The sequence below is a fragment of the Xenopus laevis genome, chromosome 4L (genome assembly GCF_017654675.1).
Source record: "Xenopus laevis strain J_2021 chromosome 4L, Xenopus_laevis_v10.1, whole genome shotgun sequence".
Taxonomy (NCBI): domain Eukaryota; kingdom Metazoa; phylum Chordata; class Amphibia; order Anura; family Pipidae; genus Xenopus; species Xenopus laevis.
Window position 1 is genome coordinate 53,508,792 of NC_054377.1, and position 23,498 is coordinate 53,532,289.

Sequence of the window (23,498 nt, forward strand, 5' to 3'; positions counted from 1 at the left end):
AGATTTGATGTATAAATTAGTTGAAGATTAATAGATAGTTTTTCTTCAATATTAAAATATATTTAGTGTCAGTGAATGCAAATGTTTAGGTTATACGGGTTATTTTGCTTTTTATATCTTAAATTTCTTATTTTATTAATCATAGTGTATGAAATTAATAATTGGTTTGAAATTTAGAAAGACTATGAGAAGAAAAGAATAATAGAAGTTTAAGAGAGGAGATGATTGTTATTATATTTTTTTATCTTTTCTTAATCAAGTAAGAAAATGAGTCTTATTTATATTTATTATAGTAGGATAAAATTTTCTTATATAAGTATTGTATCATTTTCCTTCTATTAAATAGGTTAATTAAGTTATTAAAGATGAGTATTATTTAGTAAGAACTAGTTTTATTTAATTATATGAATAGGAAGTGTAAACTTTTATCCTATTAAGTGGATAAATGAAGTTGAATTTATCTTTATTTTCTTAACTGGTATTTCTTCACTAATTTTTTATTTTTAAAATGGAGATTTTAGGACAAAATGAAAGAAGTATAAATAACGATAAAATAAAAAAAAAAAAAAAAAAAAATTATAAAAAAAAAATAAAAAAAAACAAAAATAAAAAATAAAAAAAAAAAAATATAATAAAAAAAAAAAAAAAAAAATAAAAAAAAAAAAAATAATAAAATTAAAAAAAAAATAAAGTAAATAAAAATAAATAAAAAAAAATTAAAATAAAAAAAAATAAAAAAAAAAAAAAAAAATTAAAATAAAAAAAAATAAATTAAAAAAAATAAAAACATGCCTGGATGTGAGACGAGATTTTTAAGGTAGCAAGCTGGTGATATGTGCGGAGCATGTGCCAATAATGGTTTAGAAGCAAGGGGCCCACTGACACCTGGCTTTTCCCACCATGGTTCCTGTTTTCCTCGGTGGGCCTAGTCCGTATACTGCATATATAATCCTCCATATGTCTGTTGGCTGGTAGTCGCTTATAAAGGAACTAGTATTACATCAACATTTTTTTAAAAATAAATGTTATATATAACATGAAAAATAAAGACCAACACTATGACAGCGCACGGTATATATCACGGGCCATTGCAAGCAGACAATGCCTCAGTGGCCTCAGCTTTCGTACCGGGTGCTAGTGTTTCTGGCCCTGCTGATTCCCACCAGTTTGTCGCCTCATCCCACCAATAAAGGTAGACAGTCATGATGGACTTTGTCAGAGGCGGCCATGGTGATACTTCGATCTGTCCCTGCGCATTTGCAGCTTCTCAGCTGTCTCCACGTCGGGCCGCCTGCAAAATTCACTCTTTCCAGGCTCATTCGCTTTTTACGAGGGAGATTGAAGTGCGGACTGTAAATATCTGTTCTGTGAAGTATTGTTGTTGCACACACAGAAGCCAGACAGCGCTGGACAATACACACCAGAGTCCAGAAAAGCGCCGGGCCTACCTTAGTGCATATCACTTGGAATATTAGGCACTTACCCCCGTCAGCACCTTTTACAAGCTCTACCTCCTGCTGTTACCTTTGTTCCCTTCTCCTTGTGGCCAAGATCCATATTTTGTTCTCTACAAAGTTCGCATAACTCTCCTGCGCAGGGTGACTCCAATGCGCCAATAGAAAACCACCGACACGATTTCAGTGCGAGTAAATGCTTACAAGAGCCTGCGCTTTGCGAGAGTTGATCGTGATCTTTGCACGGAGACCCGATAAGTGCTTATTCCCAGTAGCTATTGCTATATGTGTATTGTCCTCGGTCGCTGTGTTCTGGCCTGTTGCGTATTGCACGGCGCTGTCTGGCACTTGTGCTGTATTGCCGGCACTGTCTGGCTCTGTGTTATTTGCCGGCAATGCTTGCTTCTGTGTGTAGCAAATCTACAATCTACAGAACAGAGTTACTCATACTGGGCAGTCAGCTCATCTTCAATCTCCTTGTAAAAATCGGGCAGCACAGTTGAGGATAGAGACGGGGCAGCTCAGTGCAGGGGCTGGGTCCTGGGAAAGAATAAATACTATGCCTGGGTAAGACGAGGTAGCTCAATGCTGGGAAGTCGTCGTGGAGGACATGTTGCATCGCTTAGAATAGTTGCTGCCCATCTTGGTTGGCAGACACAGCATTTATTTTTGCGATTATATGGTGGTGAAGATGATGGAGTAGATGCAGGGAGGAGAAAAATCAACTGGCTGCATGAATGGATGTCGCCTGTCACCTCTTTTCTTTCAAGAAGAACTGGAAATAGAGTTTTCAGTAAGTTTATTTTTTAATAAGCTTTGCTCAATAACTAAGTTTTAATTTGTGTTTAGTCTTTATTATTTCAATGTATTCTTTAAACGTAATTTTTTAATTAACATTTTTTTGATGTTATGGTCCTTTAACACGGACTTAGAGCACTATCTGAGCATTTTATGATTTCACCATCGTTATCTTGGGTTCGCCACACAGAAGTAATTTACACAGGCATTCGCTCAACCACCAGGATGTTCAACAATCCGACTTCTAAATCATGCAGACTCCCATATCGCTATGTATATTGCACTTTAAAGCTTTACATCTCGACAAATGGTACAGTTTATACCAATTTAAGACTAGCTCTCACTACCCGGTCCTTCTCTAATAACTCCACCCTACTAACAACTACCTATAAAGCGGGTATTTCCCTGTAATGGTTGTTTTAGGTGTATACCGCATACTCTATGCTTCATATCGCAGTGTACTTAAGAATGCCTCGTATGTTGTATTAAATTGTTTAAATAACTATTACACAGTGATACTTGTATTGGATTCTTCTGTTAACAAACTTGGTTCCACTTTTTTTGATACAAACATTTTTTTGATTTAATTCGTAGTACGATTTACTTTAATGGTGGTAAGACGATGTTCATAGGTTCGGTTCCTGAAGACAGCCCCGAGTGATGGAGCGAAACGTTGAAATAAATGTTTGATTTTTTCTTATGAAGTCCTTGGAGTGTGTATTTTTTTGATAATTTTAATTTTATAATTGTTTCTGATCAGCACCAGCTGCCGGTTGTATTAGAGAGGCACCTTCAGCAAACTTTTATATATATTATTATATATATATGATAATATATATATATATATCAATACATACACACACATATATTTATCACACACATCTGCACAGTGTTATGGGCACTTTCTAACTCCATCTAGTATTCCTAATACAGACACATATGAATCTCACTTACTTATTTGATCTAATTATTCTTTCCCCTTAATTTAATCATAAATTGAAATGTGATGAATCAAATATTGATGGTCTCAGCCCCGTTCCATGTTCACATATGCCGCCTGAGGCGGCTCCAGTAATGCCAGCCCCCCAGCCCGATTACATTTTCCAGCGGCGTTGGTCAGCAACACTAGTGCGTTAGAGCGTAAGTGCGCTCTCTTTCCTAGTAAAGCGAATTTCCGTTTAAAAAATACCAGAAAATTTGGCTCATTCAAAGGGCACCCAGAGCGGCCTTTGCCACCCCTGGAAACCTAGCGGCGCCTCAGTATGCCTCATTTGCGGATCGCCCCTGATGGTCTGAAAGTTGTCTCAAAGTTCTGGTTTGCAGTGAGACACTGTGTACTGGTGGCAATGGATAGTTGCATCCTTCAGGATGGAAGGGTTTCTCTGCTGTTTTCTTGTGCAAACATCTTTCATTTATTTTCTTCATGGTGTTGGTTAGTGGGCACACCTGGGCACGTATCTGTAAGCAACCGGCCATTTCTTCACTGCTGCCTTTTGTACAAATTGTGACGGAAGTGGTGGTCCCACCATGAAAATCTTTGTCTAGCCTGCTGTTCCTTACAGTCCCCTTCTCTAATTTGGTACAGTACAGATCTTGCATTCGTGACTCTTGATTTAGAACTGGCTGATTGGGCTATCTGATTCTCTCCACCCTCTTGTTCCTCTTGCTGCTGCGTTTGAACCTTTGTTGGAGTTCCTTCTCTGGTTGTCGAGAACACACGCTGCTCTGGATCGGTCAGCCAGCAGTTCACGCGCAGTCCGCATTCACTTCTGGGTCCTGATGGGCTTCCAATGCTCACATCGGCTTATACATTGTAAAGAGGAATTCATACTCAGTATCTGCACTTTGTTTGTTTGTGTTTTTTTTACACTTTTGATTCATTCTCCTTTCTGGGTGTTTTTTCCATGGCCTCTTCTGCTGCTTCCCAGACGGATTCGTCTCACCTGTGGGGGCTGTTCTCCCTTTTCCTCTGCCCCATTTAAAGAAGGGTGAGGTGGTGGGAAAGCTTAACAAAAGTAGAAAATAAAGTGTATCTAGGGGCTATTACAAAGGGTGGTCACGGATGGGATTGAGTGGACTAGTGTTACCGGACTACTCCCTCCAGTACCCTGCAAGGCCTGTGTAGAACACACGCTCTTGCAGCACACTCCTAAACACTATTCAAGTATGAGGTTATAGTGCGTAGACTTTCTCTCTTTATTGTAATTAATAAACAGGGCCTTGTACTTGATCCAAAACTGAACATATAATTTAATAACTTGTTGGAGACAAAACCAGCCTATTGTTTATTTAAATGTTCACCATGATTTTTTCTAGTATGACTTACTAATAAATACTTACTAAAATAACCATTCAACCATCGAATTTTAATATTCGAATTCAAATATGAATTTGAACTTTTTTCATTGAATTTGGCTATTCTGCAGTCGAAGTATTAACCTATCGAACGATTAAATCCTTCGAATCGATTTATTTTTATCGTACAATCAAACGATTTTAACTTCGTCCTAAAAAACTTCGTAAAAATGCTGTAGAAGGTCCCCATTAGGCTAACAGCATTTCGTCTGATTTAATTTTGCGAATTATTGAAGTCGAAGTTATATTTTTTAAAGAGACAGTACTTCCCTTATCAAATGGTAGAATATTCAAAAGTTATTCAAAAATTCAAAGTGGTAGTATAACCTATTCGATTGGTCGAAGAATCCAAAAATTACTTTGAATTTCTAATTTTACTTTCGAAAATTCCCTCGAATTCCTGTCACTAGTGTAGCAAAATCCAGCATAATGAAAAGCTGATTAATATGAACGTATTTTCTGCTAGTATAAACCCAGCTAGGATGTTCAGTATGTCCATCATATTTTATAGGGAGGCCGTACAAAATTATTTTGACAATAATTCTGCCCTTGTTATTTTATGGGCATAGCTTATATGGTAGTGTAGTTCTCAAGCAACATTTGTAATAATAAGTGTCTGTTGGTTGAAGATAAACACTTAATGCTGGTAATATATTTCTTTATTTATTTTGCACTCTGCTCTTTTTCTGCCCCCTAGCCCCGTTCCCTTTTCGTGAATGAGCACGCGTCTTTTGGATGCTGCGACCTGCCAGGATTGCGCTGCTTAGTAGATAGAGGGTATTACAGTCTCTAGCAGTGCTATCCAAATGGGCCAGATGCGGCCCCAACACCCCCACCCCCTTGTGTGGCCCATCACATGAAAGTCTGCCTGTTATCATTCATATTTAATATATTTAAATATATTGCAATATATGGACAAACAATCCCTGTTTTGTTTGAAGGGTAAGGCATTTTAGTAGCTTAAGGGCAAAATGTTTCAATATCCATAATATATTGATAATGGGTTGAGTGCAGAGGACCTTTTGTATTTGTCTTTGAATTTTATGGTAACAGCCTCATTGCACCCCTGCTTAATGTTTGAAAAATTAGTGGTGAGCACAACTTTCCCTTCTCACACTACCAGACCCTAAATACTCTGTCTCTCTTCTGTATTCTCCTTATGATTACATGCTATTTTTATGCCACACCGACACCAAATGTTATATTCTAACTACCCCTTTTCATCAGCAATAGTTTGTATTCATCTCATCACCTTTCACTGACTGATTTCTAAGGCAAATGGGACCCTTGCAACAACACAGCAGCTTCTAAACAGATTGGGCAGCTTCTAAACCCAATTGGTATTGGCTTTATTGGCTTCACACTTCCATTTGCCTCTCCCTGTACCTATTACCCCTGGCTTTTTTAAGGGAACAACCAACCCTTTATACCCAGCCCCTTAATACCCAGAATAAAGACAAACACACAGAGAGGCTTTGTGGTTAATCTGTGTAAATCACAGCTTTATTGATGTAATAAATTAGCCTTTTTGATCCTGAGGAAGGCAAAAACCCTCGGAAGCTCGGCCCAATATGCCTTCACTAGATGGAAAAATTCCTTCCTGACTCCTTATCGGCAATCGGATTTGCTCCCAGGATCAATGCACATTTAATCAAGGCAAACAGGGTGAGGGACATAGAAAGGAGTATGGCAGCATATGCATGAGCGCCTTTAAGCTACTAGGTGAACGCTGCATTTGATTCCATTTTACTAGACCCGAGGCAGTCTGCAGACCCGGCTTCTGCAGTCTGACGGATGGAGTGAAAGGGAATGCAGGGTCTACAGAGTGGCTTAAGGGTGCACCTATATATATATATATATATATATATATATATATATATATATATATATATATATATATATATATATATATATATATATATATATATATATATATATATAAATAAAGCCATGTTTTAAATAAAAAGGGAGGCACCACTGGTGGAATTGTGGTAGAAGGAAAAGAAGCAAAGGGGAATATGGGAGCATATACATGAGCACCGTTAAGCTGCTAGGTGAATGCTGCATTCCTCTTCATTCCATTAGACCCCCCAGGCAGCCTGCAGAACCCGGCTTCTACAGTCTGAGGGATGGCATGAAAAGGAATGCAGGGTCTACTGAGCGGCATAAATGTGCTTATGTGTATTCAACCATGTACTAGTTAACTGATTACAAGAAAAATTGTCGAAAAGGAGTAGGTAAGGGTGATAAATGGTGAGGGGATGTTCTTATTTAACAATATGTACATAATGGCAGCCTACTGCCTCAAGAATGTGCCACTCTGTAGGAGGCATTGGCAAAAGTCCAGTTCCCGGTTGCTGGCAGGTTGATGTCTGTAGACCTGGAAAAGGAGAAACACTAAATTTGTGGAGCAGCCACTAACTTGATCCCTTTATCCTGCCTTCCATGTTCCAGGCTGTGTTGGTTTCTTGTTCTTTTACATCATTAGACTGGCAAGATTGATGTCTGTTATTCCTTGTTGGACTTACTTTTACTTACTTTGAAGAAAGGATGTGCCGCGACATCAAAAGCCCACAATGTCTTGTGGAAGAGGGGTCCCACCAATGAAATCTTTGTCCTAGGCCTGTTGGTTCCTTACAGCTGCCCTTCTCGTTTATCTGGTACAGTACAGATACGGCAGATCTTGCATTCAACTCTTGATTTAGAACTTGCTGATGTGGGGCATCTGATGTTCACTTCCTCCCACTGGGGCTTTTTTTCTGTGTATATGGACTGGCCCTCCTCCCGCCCTTTCCAGTCACATATTTGCCCCTTGTCTGTATCTCAGTAAAAGTCAAATCCCTCGAATGCCGCTTGCTGTTCTGTGGATATTTCTGTAGACGATGTTGTTAATATCCAGGCTTGGCATTCGGTTTGCTCAGGGCCCTGTGTAAAGCCTTTACCACGTGGCACAAATGGAGGCTCTACTTTCTTTTCCAGCAGTTCATTCCAGTTAATATCCTGGAAAAACAGGAGATATTAGATAGTGAGTATCTGACCTAATTGATTCCCTGTTTTGCTCTCTGCTTGTCTATAGTAAACCAGCACTCAAGAATTAATCCATATTCATTGGCATATTCCTATCTTGATGTACAATATGTAAAATATAAACAAACCTGAAAGAAGTTGTGTCCTTTAACTGTTTCAGCACCATCCTCATAGGACCCGAGGCGATATTCAGCATCTTTTTCCAACAGCTACAAAAGAAAATAACAGTTAACATACAATTTACAGTCCCGCTGCCCTACTGGAGTAGTGATGAGTATTACTATTGGTAGTAATAAAAAGTCAATGAAAAGTGGCATTTTAAAATTACTGATATCCAGGAGACAACTTACATTTTTAATTAGGTCGCAAGCTTGTTCTGAGAATCCCTCGTATAGTTCGACTTCGTCATATATGATGCTTTCATACAATTCTTTATTCGTTTCTCCATCAAATGGGAACTAAAACAGAAACAATGATTTCTTTAGTAATCCGGGTTTTCTGCATGTGGCAGTGATTTTCAGGCTGATAATCTGGACAATGTTCTCACCTGGTACGTAAGCATCACATATATTACAACCCAAGGGCCCACCAGTCAGCAGCCCTGTCGTATGACTTCCTCATAACGATCTCTGGGGCCAGGTAATAGCTTGTTCCACACATGGTCCTAGTGCGATCTCCAATTCCAAAATGCTGAAGCACAAAAAGAATCTGTAAGAAAAGTGAAGATCTGCGAGCATTATCTCTGTTTTGTTATTAAAAGTGGAAATATTACTTACCATCTTTGCTCAGGCCATAATCAACAATTTTCAGATATCCGTCTCGGTCAACCATCAGATTCTCTGGTTTTAGATCTCTGAATTAAAACAGAATTAAAACAGAATTAAAACTTAAAAATACATATTCAACATATGCAATCTTTTTCGCAGTCCTCTAACAGTCATTATTGCTTACCTATGAAGAATATTGTTCCGATGTAATTCTTCAAGGCCTAGTACCACACAGGCAGTGTAAAACCTGCAGAGATGGAGGAATACAATGAGTTATTATGTAGATACAGGCATATCAATCTACAAGAATGCTGCACAGTGTAGCCTTATGTGAATGGAAATGTCTGTAAGTCCCAGTTCTATAATTGCCTATATTAATGGCACCACTTAATGCTGCAGTTATATTACTGTAAACATGACACCCATGCCCCAGCCAAAATAAATCCCTTTATACTTACATAGCACAGGATTCCTCAAATTCACCATGCTTCGCTAGCAGAGAAAAGAGGTCGCCACCGGGAAGATACTCCATGGCAAAAAAGAGGTGATATTCAGTCTGGAACGTGCCATAAAGGGAAACCAGAAATGGGTGTTCTATACTGGTAACCCTCTGGAGTATTCTCTTCTCCTTGAAGACACTGGGTGGGGAGAAGCATCAAATTGTCACAACATAAAACCAGAATATGGGATCTTATTCACAAGGAACTGGGATAGAGTCAAGATCCTCTGCCCTTATACTAAACCATTTAACTGACCTGTTGAAACTGTTTGATGCAATAATCCTCTGCTTTTTCAGGGTTTTTATGGCGCACAGTTGCGTTGTCACCTTGTTCTCAGCCAGGAACACCTGAAATAAGAGAATATAAACGTTTACTTTCTCTGCATGTTTGTGTTGCTTACTAATCCTTATTAGGGACTCAGTGACTCACCTTTCCAAAAGTGCCTTCACCCAATACTTTTCCCAAGTTGAAAGTCTCAATAGTCATTGGACATCTGGGATCAACTCTGAAGATGATAAAGCAAGAATTGAAATGAGTTATAATGTAAAGATTACAAACAAAACCACAGAAACAATATTTAATAATCGTTTCAGAGACTAAAGTGTGAATAAACATCACTGGTGCAGAATGAATAGGCTTAAAAGCTGCCAATCTATAATGATCTTCTAACAGTAATATGCAAATTATGGCTTAGCAACAGAAAACTTGTAAAACAGAGAATCTTTCCCAAACCAATACCTGTCAGCGCTCTGTAGCTCAGCATTTGTCTCTGTGACATTCTCAGCTTCCTGAGTCTGCAAATAAACAGAAAGGTATTATGTATCATATGCAGAATTAATATCAATTACAATATGGTGACATGCACATTATTTGTTAAGAATGCATAGGATCTACTTACAGCTGATGGAACACTGGAAGTGGTGGGAATGATGGTGCCCACTGTGTTCTCTGCTGGCTCAGATCTACCTTCCTCCTCCTCATTTTCAGGAGTCTCAGGTACTTCAGGAGAATCTACAGCAATGGAAGATGGTTGGTGTTATTATCTGTACCTTACAAACTTACAGATTTCAGGAGGTTTGGGATGGATCCGACTTACCCAATACAGATGTCATCTCAGGGATCTCCTCCGTATCATTCTCCCTGGTCTCTCCTGGTTTGGAGCTCTCATGCTCCTTGAAAGGAATGACTTCTCCCATCTCATGGGAAGAACCAGGGTCCTTTTCACCAGATTTGGATGTTTCTGGAGAATCTACAAAAATGACACATGACATTATCATCTCATCATCATCTGCAAAGGATCTACTTACAGCTGATGGAACACTGGAAGTGGTGGGAATGATGGTGCCCACTGTGTTCTCTGCTGGCTCAGATCTACTCTCCTCGTTTTCAGGAGTCTCGGGTACTTCAGGTGAATCTACAGCAATGGAAAAGTGGTTGGTGTTATTATCTGTACCTTACAAACTTACAGATTTCAGGAAGTTTGTGATGGATCTGACTTACCCAATACAGATGTCATCTCAGGGATCTCCTCCGTATCATTCTCCCTGGTCTCTCCTGGTTTGGAGCTCTCATGCTCCTTGAAAGGAATGATTTCTCCCGTCTCATGGGAAGAACCAGGGTCCTTTTCACTGGATTTGGATGTTTGTGGAGAATCTACAAAAATGACACGACATTATCATCTCACTGGGAGTCTGTCACCATAATTAAAGCTGGTTCCCCAAATGCACAATTTTTACTTACCCAAAAAAATTGTCTCTACCAGGGGCTCGAGCGAATTCACAGAAGCAACAAACTCTGCTGGTGACTCAAATAGATCATGGATTTCATGTATCTCCACAACAGGATACATAGAGTCTGAAGATCCAATACAGTTCTGTAGGGATAAAGACGTTTATAGAATTAACTATATTGAATAACTTTATTTGTATATTATTATAAAGTATTAATTTCTTTATAGCATCTATGTCTGAAAACGTTTGCCTCCTGCCATTGCAAATATAATATATTGCTCTTGCTCCTTGGTTAATAGTTTAATTCTGTGTACTTGGGTAATAGGACAATATCTGCTCCAGTCTTTTCACTATGGGTCAGTGTTTCCACCACTATGAATAGTAACGCTTACTGCCCTACTGTTTGTGACTGTCAGTTACCTGCCCACTTAGATTATAAGCTCTGTGGGGCAGGGACCTTCTTTCTCCTGTGGCTCTTATCAAGTTGTACTTACTCTTTGTTACTCTGTATATTAATAATGTTTCATTGCCATGTTTTTTCTCCTTGTTTCTAGTGTTACTGTACTATAAAACTATCCAGCGCTTCAGATACAAGTAGTGATATATAAATACAGATATACATATATACAATTGTCCTCATACTGGATATTGAAATAATAATAAAGAAACATGAAGGCAGACATACCTTAACATCACACGATTTGCAGAGTTTGCAACCCATCACTCTTTCTGCTGAAATATAAAATAGTGACATATATTAGGGTTACTATAGAAATGAGTTATTCTAGCCCAAATCCATCCCACACTCAGTGCTTTGTAGGCAGATGGAATCCAATTACACTAATAAACAATAATAAATCATGTATTATTATATTAATTCTTGAATGAACTGAATCTTATGACAATGTCTCCCTAATAATTCATGTTATACAATATTGAATTTTATAGGGGACCGGGAAAAAATGTGTAAAATCTGGGAAAATATCAACTCAGTGAAATGTGTTAAAGTAACTTTTTCTTCAAGTACTCAAGGGATATAAGCCCAGAAGTCAGTTTTATGCTAAAAATACAATATTTACTGTGTTTATGTCAAGGGTTAAGCATTGCAGCATTAACGTTAAATTATGAAATAGCATTTGCAAGGCCTAGTCTCTGACAGTAACATACACAACCTAAAACAATAACTGATTTGTGCAGGACTTTTTAAGGTGCAGACTAATTGGACTTGACTTGTTACAGACCATGGCAAAATATGCATCTGGTTAATTTTTTAAACCTCATCATTTCACTAATTGTAACATTTACAGAGGAGAAACAGGACAAACTTTTGGTTTAAAATCCAGGAAATCAGGGAAAAGCACCCAGAGAAATGCATTATACATTGGTGGGACGACAAAACAATGGTGTAAAATGCAGGAAACCTTAAAATTGAAAATTGAAATTGAGGTTTCGTTGTGTTATTATATTAACTCTTTAATAAACTGAGCTGACTGATATTCCCTCCCTATTAATAAATGACATGACATTGTACTTTTCAATATTCAGCTGAAAAAAATGAACTTCTAGCTGTGCAGCAAACTAATTGGCATAGGCTGTGTATCAACCTTAGCTAGTGCTGCCAACTGTCATTAACTGCCAACCTGACCCATCCTCAATGATAATGCTGGAAGCATAGCAAAACCTCTGAGAATGAGTGATAAAAGGAATCCTATAATCAAAAATCTATTGTTGTACATCACTTTAGGGCTTTGGAACAAGTGGGGCATTTGTTCCCTTACTAAATCATGGATTTGTTGGAAAACCGGCCTAAACACCAAAAGGGCAAAAGCAAAACACAGTTTAGCCTTAGAACAATAAAGACAAGGCATATAAGGGAATATAAACCAGATCCAAGTACCTCTAAGGTGATGGCAGGTTGAAATGGCCTGTCTTGTGCACGGCAAAGTATCCAAAAATAACATTCCTCATTTTAATAAGTCACATGTGATTTGGGTTACAAAGCAGCGCGAGGACAAAAAGGTGTTCAGTAGGGATATAGGTGTCAGGCGATATTAGGGGAATAACGTCAATATGGGGAATTGGGTAGCATAAAAGAACCCTGAAAGCAAATTTTCAAGATTACCTCTTAAATCCTTCAGATGACAGAAGATGAGCACAAAAAAAAAAACCAAAAGCCTGAGATGTTTTGGCTTTTGGCTAAAATACAGGGGCCGGCACAAGGCCGGGGTACCCCGGAGGGTCTCCCTCTTTAGATTGTGGCTCTCCTTATATGTGTTCACAGACGAATGTAAAAATCTGAATTAAGGAGATGCCAGAAAAATAACCATCCAAAAATCGCTGATATATTGCTAAAAAAAATAAGCAATCCGCACACTGTAGCAATCTGTATAGGAAAAGGAATAAATTGACAAATTAGCTTCAGGGATAATGCATGTAGCACTTAATATTTCCTATAAAATACAGAGGAAGGCAGAGATCTGGTCATTTTACCCTAAACTCAAGCTTTGTGTCATTCCCAGCAGGTACTGGCCCTCCGTTTATACAATATAGTACCTCATAGCAGCCAATCAAAAATGAGCATTGGTACAGTGAGAGTGAATACATAGCACATAAGATCACTGTCCAGATGCAGATTGCCCAGTGTTCACCCCTACCCCCTTGCTATAGGAAACATTTAGCAATCAAATATTATTATTCATTATTATTTAATACCATGTACCTTGTTGCCCCCCCCCCTCTGTAAAAGGAAAAAATATTGCTATGTATTACATTAAATTCAGTTGCAAGGTTGGTATATCAGAACAGGGCAGATACCCAGGGACAGAGTAATAAAACTCTACAAAATTCTAAGGAGCCTGTTAATACTGGGCATAAATATAAAATATTTATGGTGAGGCACGGGGGTCCCCAAATGTTATCTGTTTATGGACTCCAAGTGGGAAAAGTGTATATTTGCTGTCAGCCCTGCATAACTGCCAAATCCTGGGTCTGTGTCTCCCAACTAGTACTAAGATTAAAGGCATCTCATAAACCCATTTTAATGGAAAATTCTATAAAATCAGTGATCGAAGCAACACTCGTTCATCTGGGAGGGCATAACCCAACTATTTCCCATCTTTTTTCCACTAAAATATGGCTTATTTGGCAAAAAAAAAACGTCTCAGAGGGAAAGTACACTCACCACTCTGACAACTAACGGACTAAACCAACTGTCATTCCTGTGTAAATTCACCTCTCATCCCTGTTCTTAAATCATGACTTATTAATACAAGTTAAAATAAATTATTTTAACGTGAGGCACAGGGGTCCCCAATTACCTACTTATGGGGTTGCTGTAGAAAAAGTGTATATTTGCTGGCAGCCCTGCATACCTGCCAAATCCTGGGTCTGTGTCCCACAACCAGAGCTAAGATTAAAGGTATCTCCAAAGTCCATTTTAGGGGAAAATTCTCCAAATTCACTAAAATCAGTGAGAGAATCAGTATCTGTTAGCCCCGGGGGGCATCACCAAACTGTTTCCCTTCTTTTTTCACTAAAATGAGCATTATTTGACAAGAAAATCTCTCAGGGGAAATATACACTTACCTCTCGCTGCAATGCCAACCAACGGACTAAACCAACTGTCAAACCCCTAGTTGTAAAGTCACCTCTGTTCCCTGCTCTTAAAGGGGAAGTGTACCCTGTTGATGATTTGGGTTTATATGGCATTTATTTCTGCTTAGATGTGCAGTATATACATAGTTTATTATTTAAGCATAGCATTGCTTTATATTTATGGCCTTTTGAGTCAATGCAGTTAACTCCCAGCTTCCCCACAGGAATATCTAACTTGAAGCCCATGATTGAATTACTGTTATTACTAAGCAATTCCTGTACTTGTCTCTCTGTAACTCACTGCTGCTATATGTTTCCCTTGCAGCCTAAAGAAGCCTCTGCTCCCCACGCCCAATGACAACAGGGTATGTATATTGGTATCTACTGCCCCACGTTCTGCAGCACTTTCCCAACTCCAAGGTATCTCTATCCATCTATCTGTCTGTTCATGTAACCAGTGAAACAGTACAGCATCCCAGACAAATATTTCTTGGCCTAGAAGCACATCGTCAGCTTTATCCCCGAACTTGTTAACTACCACCAGCATAATTGAACAGGTATGGATGTTTTATTATATCTATCCATTATATCTGTCTGCCTGTCTTCTTACCATCCATCCATCTATCTGTCTGTCTATCCACCATCTATCAATCTACATGTCAATGTTTACCTAGTTATCTTTTTGTTCTCTTTTCTGTTAGCCTGTATCTGCCTCTCTTCCGTTAGTGTGTATATATGTATATATATATATATATTAAAGATATTAACATGTTTACTCTCTCCATTGTACCAGATACAATTGGTTTATTCACTAGTAATGCCCCATTTGCTAGACATAGAAAATATCACATGTACAAAGAATCACACAACGTCTGTGTTGTCAAGATAAGTGGTATGCTTTACATACAGTTCTACAGGGCTTGTTTCACTTAAACTTGACATATTTATAAATGCTTTCTTTAAAGAGTTTATATACTTATACATGCTCACGCAAAGCTGACTGTGTGTCATGTGAGTGTAGCAGGGATTCGATATGAACAGCACTACAATGTCTTGTTATTATAAAAATGCCTTTATTGCACACTTATAGGGCATTACCGGGCGGGTGGTAATGCATTTGCTGGTGGGAAGTGGCCACTAGAGAACCTGCACCCATACAAAGTAAGAAGATTTAACAAAGTTGTGCTGACTATTTTGCTTACAGACATGTCATGTGAGTGTAGACAGTTAAAAGGGGATTAATTACATTCACATTTCTAACCCAGTATTGAAAATAATTCTTATTGACATGTTTTCAGTTGTTGCTACTTGTGGATTCCAAGCCCTTTCATTTTCTGTGGTGCATAGGCAAGTGGGAAATTGACCCCAGACAACCACAAATTCCCTGTTAAATGGTCGGCTAAAGAAGTTTTCTTTGGACTTTACAGCTGCAGATCCAACATGTGGTCATTTGGTAAGTAGCAGAAATTCATCTTGTTCAATATATTTCTGGGCCGGCTGATTATTTCCAAATTCTGTAGTGAGGGTCAGTGTTTAGCCCAGCTCTCTGTTCTGGTGGATCAGTCTAATGTTACATTTCTTTTGTCTCTCCTTTAGGAGTGTTGATGTGGGAGATGTTCAGCAAGAGCAGGAAAAAATCTTTTCAACTGGAAGCTGTGGAGAAAATCTCAGCAGGACTGAGGCTCTTCAAACCCAAGATGTCTTCTGAAAGGGGGTACATGCAGATGAACAACGGCTGGCAAAAGGTATGAGAGATTAGGTTTATGTACACTGTTAATGTAATGAAATTAAGCAGTCACAGATATTCTGGTCCAATACAATAGTGACTTTGAATATCACTAATATACTATTTCTTATAATACATGAGTGATACTCTGAGTTCCTTGTATAACTCAGCCTGCAGCCTTGTGTCTTTATATGGTCACAGACCAGCATATTAGGAGGTGGGGATTGTATGCCAGACCTCAAGTCTGCCACACTGGGGGGCAAGGGACCAAATTAATAAAGGGGCCTGCCATAAGTGGCTGTGGTTTAACTTTCAATAGTGCACTCTGTGCTGTGTCAAAGTACAAAATACAGCCTGCTCTTCCCAGTACCATTTGTGGCTGATACATACAGTAAATGAGGGAGGTTATTGCTTTTAGAGAGAGTATCTTCTTGTAATATCCCCATAAACTCCCCATCCCTTATGTGGCAAATTTATCTATATCTGTTATACATCTAATGCAGCAAGTCAGCCAATACTGTTGTCTTTATTTATGTTGTATTCAGTACCATGGAGAGTAAATCCAATACCATTAGCCTGTCAAATGTTCTAATACAAACTTGTGTCTTTTACTGCAAACCCCATATGGGAATCTGAGTATCACTCATATTGTAATGGGATAATGTACCCCCTACTGTAAATGATAAGGTTATTAGAAGTCACTGAGGGATTGTTGACCATATAAAGGCACAAGGCTGCAGGCTGAGTTGTGCAGGCTACTCTCAGTATCACTCATGTATTATAAGGGATAAAGTACCCCCTATTGTAAATTATAGTATAAGGATATTAGAAGCCAGCTAACCATTCATCTTACATTGTATCCCCTTTAGAGCAATTAGCACCTGGGCCCCCCTTACAAGTTAAAAAAAATGGGGCCCCAAAGAATATTTTTTTAAAAAAACATTGGTGGCAGGGGCCTATATTTATATTAAAATAATACACCTATTATAATAATACATTGGTGGCCAGGGGATTAAAAAAAAACAAAACTTGTGGCTTCAGGACTTAAATTTCGCCTCTTTTCGTGACTTTGGGTCTTTTTGCCACTTCAGGACTTCAATTTCGCCTGTTTTCGTGACTTCGGGTCTTTTCACCGCTTCGGGAGTTCGGCTTCGGCACTTCCACATTTCGGCTGTTCGGGACTTCAGAAATGGCCGCAGTCTTCAGCGATGTCAAGGGGAGCCCAGCTCTTTCCCTGATGGCTGCACTGAACGTCTGCTTAGTACAGGGGATGTGTATAGTGGCATTGCTTGATAGTATTTCTCTATACAGGCTATTTGTAAACTTATTGAGTAGGCTGTTCCTGCTCAATTGTGCTTTGCACAGTGGGATACCTAAAGTATACTGACATTGTTTGATGGCATCTTTCTGTAATGACTATGCTATGGGAAAACATGGGGGACCGTTCTTGCTAAATTGTTTTCAATACAGGAAGATACCAATGCTGGCATCGTTTCATGGTTTCTCTCAATACAGTCTATGGGGAAGCTTAGTGAGGGGTCTGTTCCTGCTGAATTGTGATTAGTACAGGGGGATACCTCAGGCATACTTTTACAGTTAGGGGCAGTAGCGTAACTAGTTGTTAATGGACCCCACAGCAAATTCAGTTTAGGGCCCCAAAACATTGATAAGTTGCCTTATTGATTGACTAATTGATTCATTTTGCAGTAGCTGGAGTGACACAAATGATAGATCATATGGGGAGTATTTTCATCTTGGGTACCTAAATTCCTGACACTTAGGTAGACCCAATTTAGTGCTCACAAGGCTTATAGATTCTTTAAACAAACGTATTATACAATCTGATTCAGCTGGAACCCTTGAAAAGTCTGTAAGTATATTTAGTATTTCCATGGGGCCAATACCTGCTTTTGAAACCTCTGATATATTATTTATTTACACAGCAAATGGGAACTCTCTTGTTTTTTTCTGCATCTTCTGGGTTTGGTTTCTGTAGAATTCTTCCCTTCTGCCTGGTAACACTGGTGTCAACTTGTGCTAAAACTCTTTTCTATGTACAATATATCTGTATGCAGTGCTGCTGATTTGAGCAGGTGACACTATCAAGCACAGTGAGTAGTGATGGGCAAACTTAGTCGCCAAATTTGCGGCGAATTCTCGCGATTTGCCAGCGGCAGCCACAGATTCACCCATCACTAACAGTGAGTTATATCCATAGAGATAACTCTCCAACTGCTGGTGCCATGAGCCACAGTGTAACATCTGAGTACGTAATGCACCATTTGAATAGAAGGGTACTTTTGTATTTAAAGGCATCATTTTATTTAACTTTAGTGTAAAGTAACATTCAAAGATAAATTGCAGTTGGTCTTTTTTCATTTTCTGTGGAATTAAATAACTTTTTGTTCAGCAGCTATCTGTTTGCTTGGATCCAATTAAGCCTGCATTCTTGATTCATATTTTCATCCTATTAGAGTTGGTATGTGAAAATGATATATATGTTGAATATAAGTATATGTGTGATCACACAGGGGAGACAAGAAAAGCAGACACATTCTATTTATGTTCTACAGGAAAATCCCAATTGTGTTGTGTATTGTGTTTTTCAGGTGACCTAAAAAATGGTGGAAAATCCCGTAAAATGTAAAATGAGAGAAGTGCATTATATATTGGTGGAACCACAAAAAAACAGATATTGAAAAGTTTTGGCTAGTGCTCTTCTCTGTCACTTTAGCTGTGTATATCTGTATCTCTGGCAGCCATTTGAACTAAGGCTACTGGGAGTAGATGCAGGCAGAATGCAGAGCAGTGGGAGCTGCCATATAGATCACACAAATAAGTGCAACTTTATGCTGAGATGAATCATTATACAGCCTATGTTGTCTCTGGGCTAACAGTAAACTAGTGGCTGGATTCCCTGATTAATCAGTGCATTTTGGCAGCATCTGGAAGCAGTTGAGAGAGACTTTGGGATCCCTGTGTAACCCCTCTCATTCGTAAGGATAGGGTGGGTTGTTTGGAGGGCAGTGATTAGGTCTATGTGTACCATGGAGCAGTGAAATCGATTTTTAAGCACAGAATTACATTTTTTCTTATATGTTTAAAAAATGGGTTCCTAGTTCTGTGGGTTTCAGAACAATATTAATTTGTGTAAATATAATTTATCCATTATATTCTAAAATCTGCATCATTTGCACTGTGTGCGCACCAAGCACTTCCTTATTGCACAATTATATCCTGTATAACAGGCAGCAGTATGGTCTATGATCGGTTGCTATTCACCCCTGTGAGCATGATGCCATGTTCTTTGGAGTTCTGTTCTGTATAAATCTATTGTATTGTTTGCTGCAAGAAAACATTTTGCCTTTTTCACCCTATTTTTAAAGAATGACATTTTATTATATTCTTATTTGCAGCACTGATATATTTCAAAGGTTTGCTCAAATGCACAAAAACTGTGTTTGAATGTATAAAGTTTGTACATTTAAGGTTCTCTCTATTAGATGGGCCACACGTGTTCTTTTTGCAGCATGTCTGGAGCAACCCAACATTGGACTGATACCCTCAACAGAGAAACAGAATCAATCTCAGAATCTTCCCAGCACATTATATTTGAAAGGACTTTTTGTTGAATCAACTGTGCTGCTGTAGCTGCCCTATAGTACTGCATAAGGCCTATATAAGATACATTTTACCATTCTGTGTATTTTATGTTCCTGAATAAATGTTAATACTATTGTTTAAACTTGTACAATATCTTTATATTGGAGGAGCTCTGACCTCTGACAGCCACCCTAAAAGCCCTTATTATAATGTGACATTGGAAGGCCTGACTGTAGTGGATCATGGAGTGTTAAATGATGTCGGTGTTATACAGGCCTATGTAGGAAATAAGAAAACTGATTGGAGTTGCCCCAGGCCAAGGTGCATTACACTGTTCTGTCACATACACTTTCACAATAAGTTCAGTTAGAGGTCTCTATTTTAGAGAATAGGTTAATATGGATATGCAGGAATACACAAAGTGACCTATCAACTCTTTATAACAGAATTTTTTATATATTTCAACTTCACCACCCTCTTGCTGTGCTTGTTTAGGTGAGCACATGGTGGTGGCATGTCAGTGCAGACATGTTTAGCAGGTACATCACTCAGTGTTTAGAGTGTGCAGACAGCAAACATTCCACTATAAAGCACATTCTTAGTTTTCTCAGTAGCATAGGGCACTCGTGGTACTCTTCCCTACAGTCCAGGCAAGAGTAAACTCAAAATCCCCCCGTGGTTTTGTTTGCTTTTTCGGTGCAGCCCTGGCAACATTTTTGAGTGCATCTCAGCATTGCAGGGTGATTATAAAGCCATTGGCACATAGAAAATAAAGCTCCTCTTGTAGCTCCTAGTGACTCGTGCAAGGCTTGTTGGCAAGGGGGTACATTGATGCTGAAATAGCTTCTGTGCTGCTTGTAGCAGAATGGCATGGAGGAACAGACAGACCTGGGTGGCATGGAGATAGTCTGGGTGCTTGAAACCCTCAAGAACATTCGCAGGCAAGACTCTGGAAGAGAGAAAATTTCTAGAAAAGAATATCAAATAGGAACAGCAAGATGACACTCACTGTAGTGGTCATTTACAAAACCCCATGCTCTGTATCAGGCAACGCTTAATTCAGTAGATTCAGTGCTCCACTTTAATCTCGCTGTGAGGACCAGAAAGAGCTTTAATGCACAGGAGATGCCGGTCAATCCTAATTTGCTCACTATTTGCTCTGTTAGGGGTGAGTGATTTCTACCTCAGTGTATCATAGATATTATTTGAGCATTTTGCATGTAAAATATAATTTATAATTATATTTCAACTTGAAGGACCAAAATTCAACCCCCTATTACTATCTTTCCCAAACACTTTACTTGAGACTGTAAGGGGCTGTAAGAGGAAGGCTTGTACAATATCATTATTGTTCTACAAAGCCAAACATCCCCCCAACACAGACACTGTCCTGACCACCTTGAAGCATTGGTGCAACAAAGGAAACCTACTTTGGGGACAGTAGAGCCAACTGGGTGGGATGTGGTTAGGAAATGTTTGTACAGTATAGACACAAGCGTATAAGAAGAGACTATTTTCAGAGAGATTCTGTGATCCAAAAACAGACTGATACTGGCCCTGTCTGGAAATCTATGAATTCTGGCAAATGCCTGAGAAGCTGCTGGAAGATGCCAGAGGCCACTATTCATTGGGGCAGTTTGGGCCTCTGTTGATGTGCCTGAGCCTATATTGAATCCTAGTCCAGGCCAGAGAGGGGGTCCCAAATGTGTCAGGAAAGTGGCATAGTGATACAGCCTGGTAATTCTTTAAATAATAATAAGTGAAAACATATTTCTTCAGCAGCTAAGCTTGAAGTTTCACCCATCTAGGCTCCACATTACCCTTTTAATATGAAAAGGAGAGGCCTAAATAGAAAGATGAGTTATTAAAAGTAACAGTAACAATAAATGTGTAGCCTTACAGTGACCCCTATTTGAAAGCTAGAAAGAGTCAAAAGCATGCAAATAATTAAAAAACTATAAAAAATAAATAATGAAGACCAATTGAAAATTTCCCAAGCCACCCATGGCAGCATATCACCAACATGAGTATTCCCCGCCCCTCAGGTCACTGGACAGGAAAGGGTTAACTCCCAACCCTATAACATCCGCACTGCACCGCCCCCACCTTGTCTTTTTCCTGTCCAGGTCACGTGTGTAGCTTACCGCTTCCAGGGTCTCTCTGCTCTCTCTCTGCCCTGATGCCTCCCATATGCTCCCCGGAGGGGATCGCGGTGGAGAAGGACCAATGGCTGGGTCACATTCCACCTATCAGGCCCACAGTTAAATACTGGCCGTGTTGTTTGGTGGCGAAGTGCGGATCCTCTGAAAACCGCTTCTAACAGACGCAGGAAGTACGTCATTTTCCTCCCAGAGCCAGGCGTTCTTGCGTTCCACCGGCCGGATGTACGCGTCATTCCGGTCGCGCGTCATGTTGGTCGCGCGTCAGTTCCGGTCGCGCGTTATTTCTGGAGCGACGGACGCGTGCGCCGGCGTCTGACGTCACGACGCGCGACGGAATTGGGAGTGAAGCGTGGTGTGTTGGTGAGCATGAAGGAACTTAAATTCTCAATTTTTGGACGCAAGGGTGCTTACTGTTGCCTGTCTCATAGGTTACAGACAACATGGATCAGTCTGGCTCTGGGAGAGGAGTGCAGCCAAAAGTTTCTAGGTAAGCAAACGATAACAGAGTTATTGTTGGGGAGAGAGTGGAGGCTAATGGTGCTTGTTTCTTTCCTATAAGCCTCTCTGCCTCTACTGAAGCACAGAAGGTGGAAAGTCAACAAGCAAGAAAGCAGTCGGTGGCGGAGCAACCCTTAACGGCTGAGCCTCAAACTTCTACAGCACCCCAATTGGATGCCTTAGTGTCCCTAATTAAGCAAGCAGTGGTGCAGGGGGTGCAGGAAGCATCCTCTTCAGGCAGGAGGCCTAAGAGGTCTCGGGAAATGCTGTATGAGTCCCTTTCGGACATTTCAGAAGAGGAATATTATGATCCGGCGGATGATCAGTCGGATTTATCAGAAGAAGGTGAAATTTTTTCTGAGGATGAGTCTGCCTTTGATGCCTCCACAGTAGAGAGTCTGGTGAAGGCAGTTAGGAAGTCATTAAGCTTAACGGAAGAGTTCTTCTGCAGACAAGTTGTTTCCGTCTGTAAAAAAGCGTTCCTCTACCTTTCCGGTTCATGGCTCAATTAAGGAGCTAATTAGCTCAGAGTGGAAGAAGACGGAAAAGAGAGTGGTTATTCAAGGTAAATTTGCAAAGAAATACCCTGTGGATGAGCCTAATGCAAAGTTGTGGGATAATCCACCTAAAGTTGATGCGGCAGTGGTTCGATTGGCTCGGAAAACTACCCTTCCGGTTGACGATGCGGGTGCGTTTAGAGATCCGATGGAAAAGCGGATGGAATTGGATCTGAAGAAGGCGTTTGTCTCTGCCGGGGCATCTTGCAGGCCTGCAGTTGCACTAACTTCAACCTCTAGGGCGATGAAGATCTGGGTAAACAATCTAGAAGATGCCATTTCTTCAAATGTCAAAAGATCAGTCTTGCGAGAGATGTTGTCTGATCTAAAGATAGCTACTGATTTCATGGCAGAAGCTTCCATCGATTTAGTCAGGTTGGCAGCGAGGTCAATGGCTCTTTCAGTAGCATCAAGGAGAGCACTATGGCTGAAGTCCTGGTCAGCAGACACTGCCTCTAAAGCCAATTTGTGTCAGTTGCCTTTCGAAGGAGACAGATTGTTCGGTGAGAGTCTGGATTCAATTATTAAAAATGTGTCTGGTGGGAAAAGTGTTTTTCTTCCACAAGAGAGGAAATTCAGACGTCATGGGCCAAGAGCTGAATCACCTAAGAATAGGAATTTTCGTAACTCAAGGCAGTACAGACCTGGGAGGTCTCAAGGCAGACAGTCTCCATGGAGATCTTCTAGAGGGGAGCCACGACAACCGGCAAAAAAGGCAACTGGGTTC

General features: G+C 39.7%; 2 protein-coding genes across 3 annotated transcripts in view; one reads left to right on the plus strand and one right to left on the minus strand.

Annotated features, from left to right (window-relative positions):
- LOC108714052 (zinc finger protein 276-like) overlaps nt 1-23,498 on the plus strand; it is a 278,865-nt gene that overhangs the window by 117,155 nt on the left and 138,212 nt on the right. The gene's annotated exons all lie outside the window — the stretch shown is intronic.
- LOC121402807 (serine/threonine-protein kinase N1-like) lies at nt 8,326-13,639 on the minus strand. 2 transcript variants are annotated; one of them, XM_041589468.1, is made up of 12 exons: nt 12,754-13,639; nt 11,317-11,363; nt 10,642-10,774; nt 10,402-10,554; nt 9,998-10,315; nt 9,800-9,912; nt 9,640-9,695; nt 9,331-9,406; nt 9,157-9,248; nt 8,860-9,039; nt 8,586-8,648; nt 8,326-8,487 (listed from the first exon to the last, which is right to left on the minus strand). In XM_041589468.1, exons 2-12 carry the CDS (start codon nt 11,350-11,352, stop codon nt 8,403-8,405), a joined length of 1,305 nt encoding a protein of 434 aa, XP_041445402.1. In that variant the 5' UTR covers nt 11,353-11,363; nt 12,754-13,639; the 3' UTR covers nt 8,326-8,402. The 2 variants fall into 2 exon arrangements, with proteins under 2 accessions (XP_041445402.1, XP_041445401.1); XM_041589467.1 differs by lacking the exon at nt 12,754-13,639 and having other exon boundaries at nt 11,317-11,574.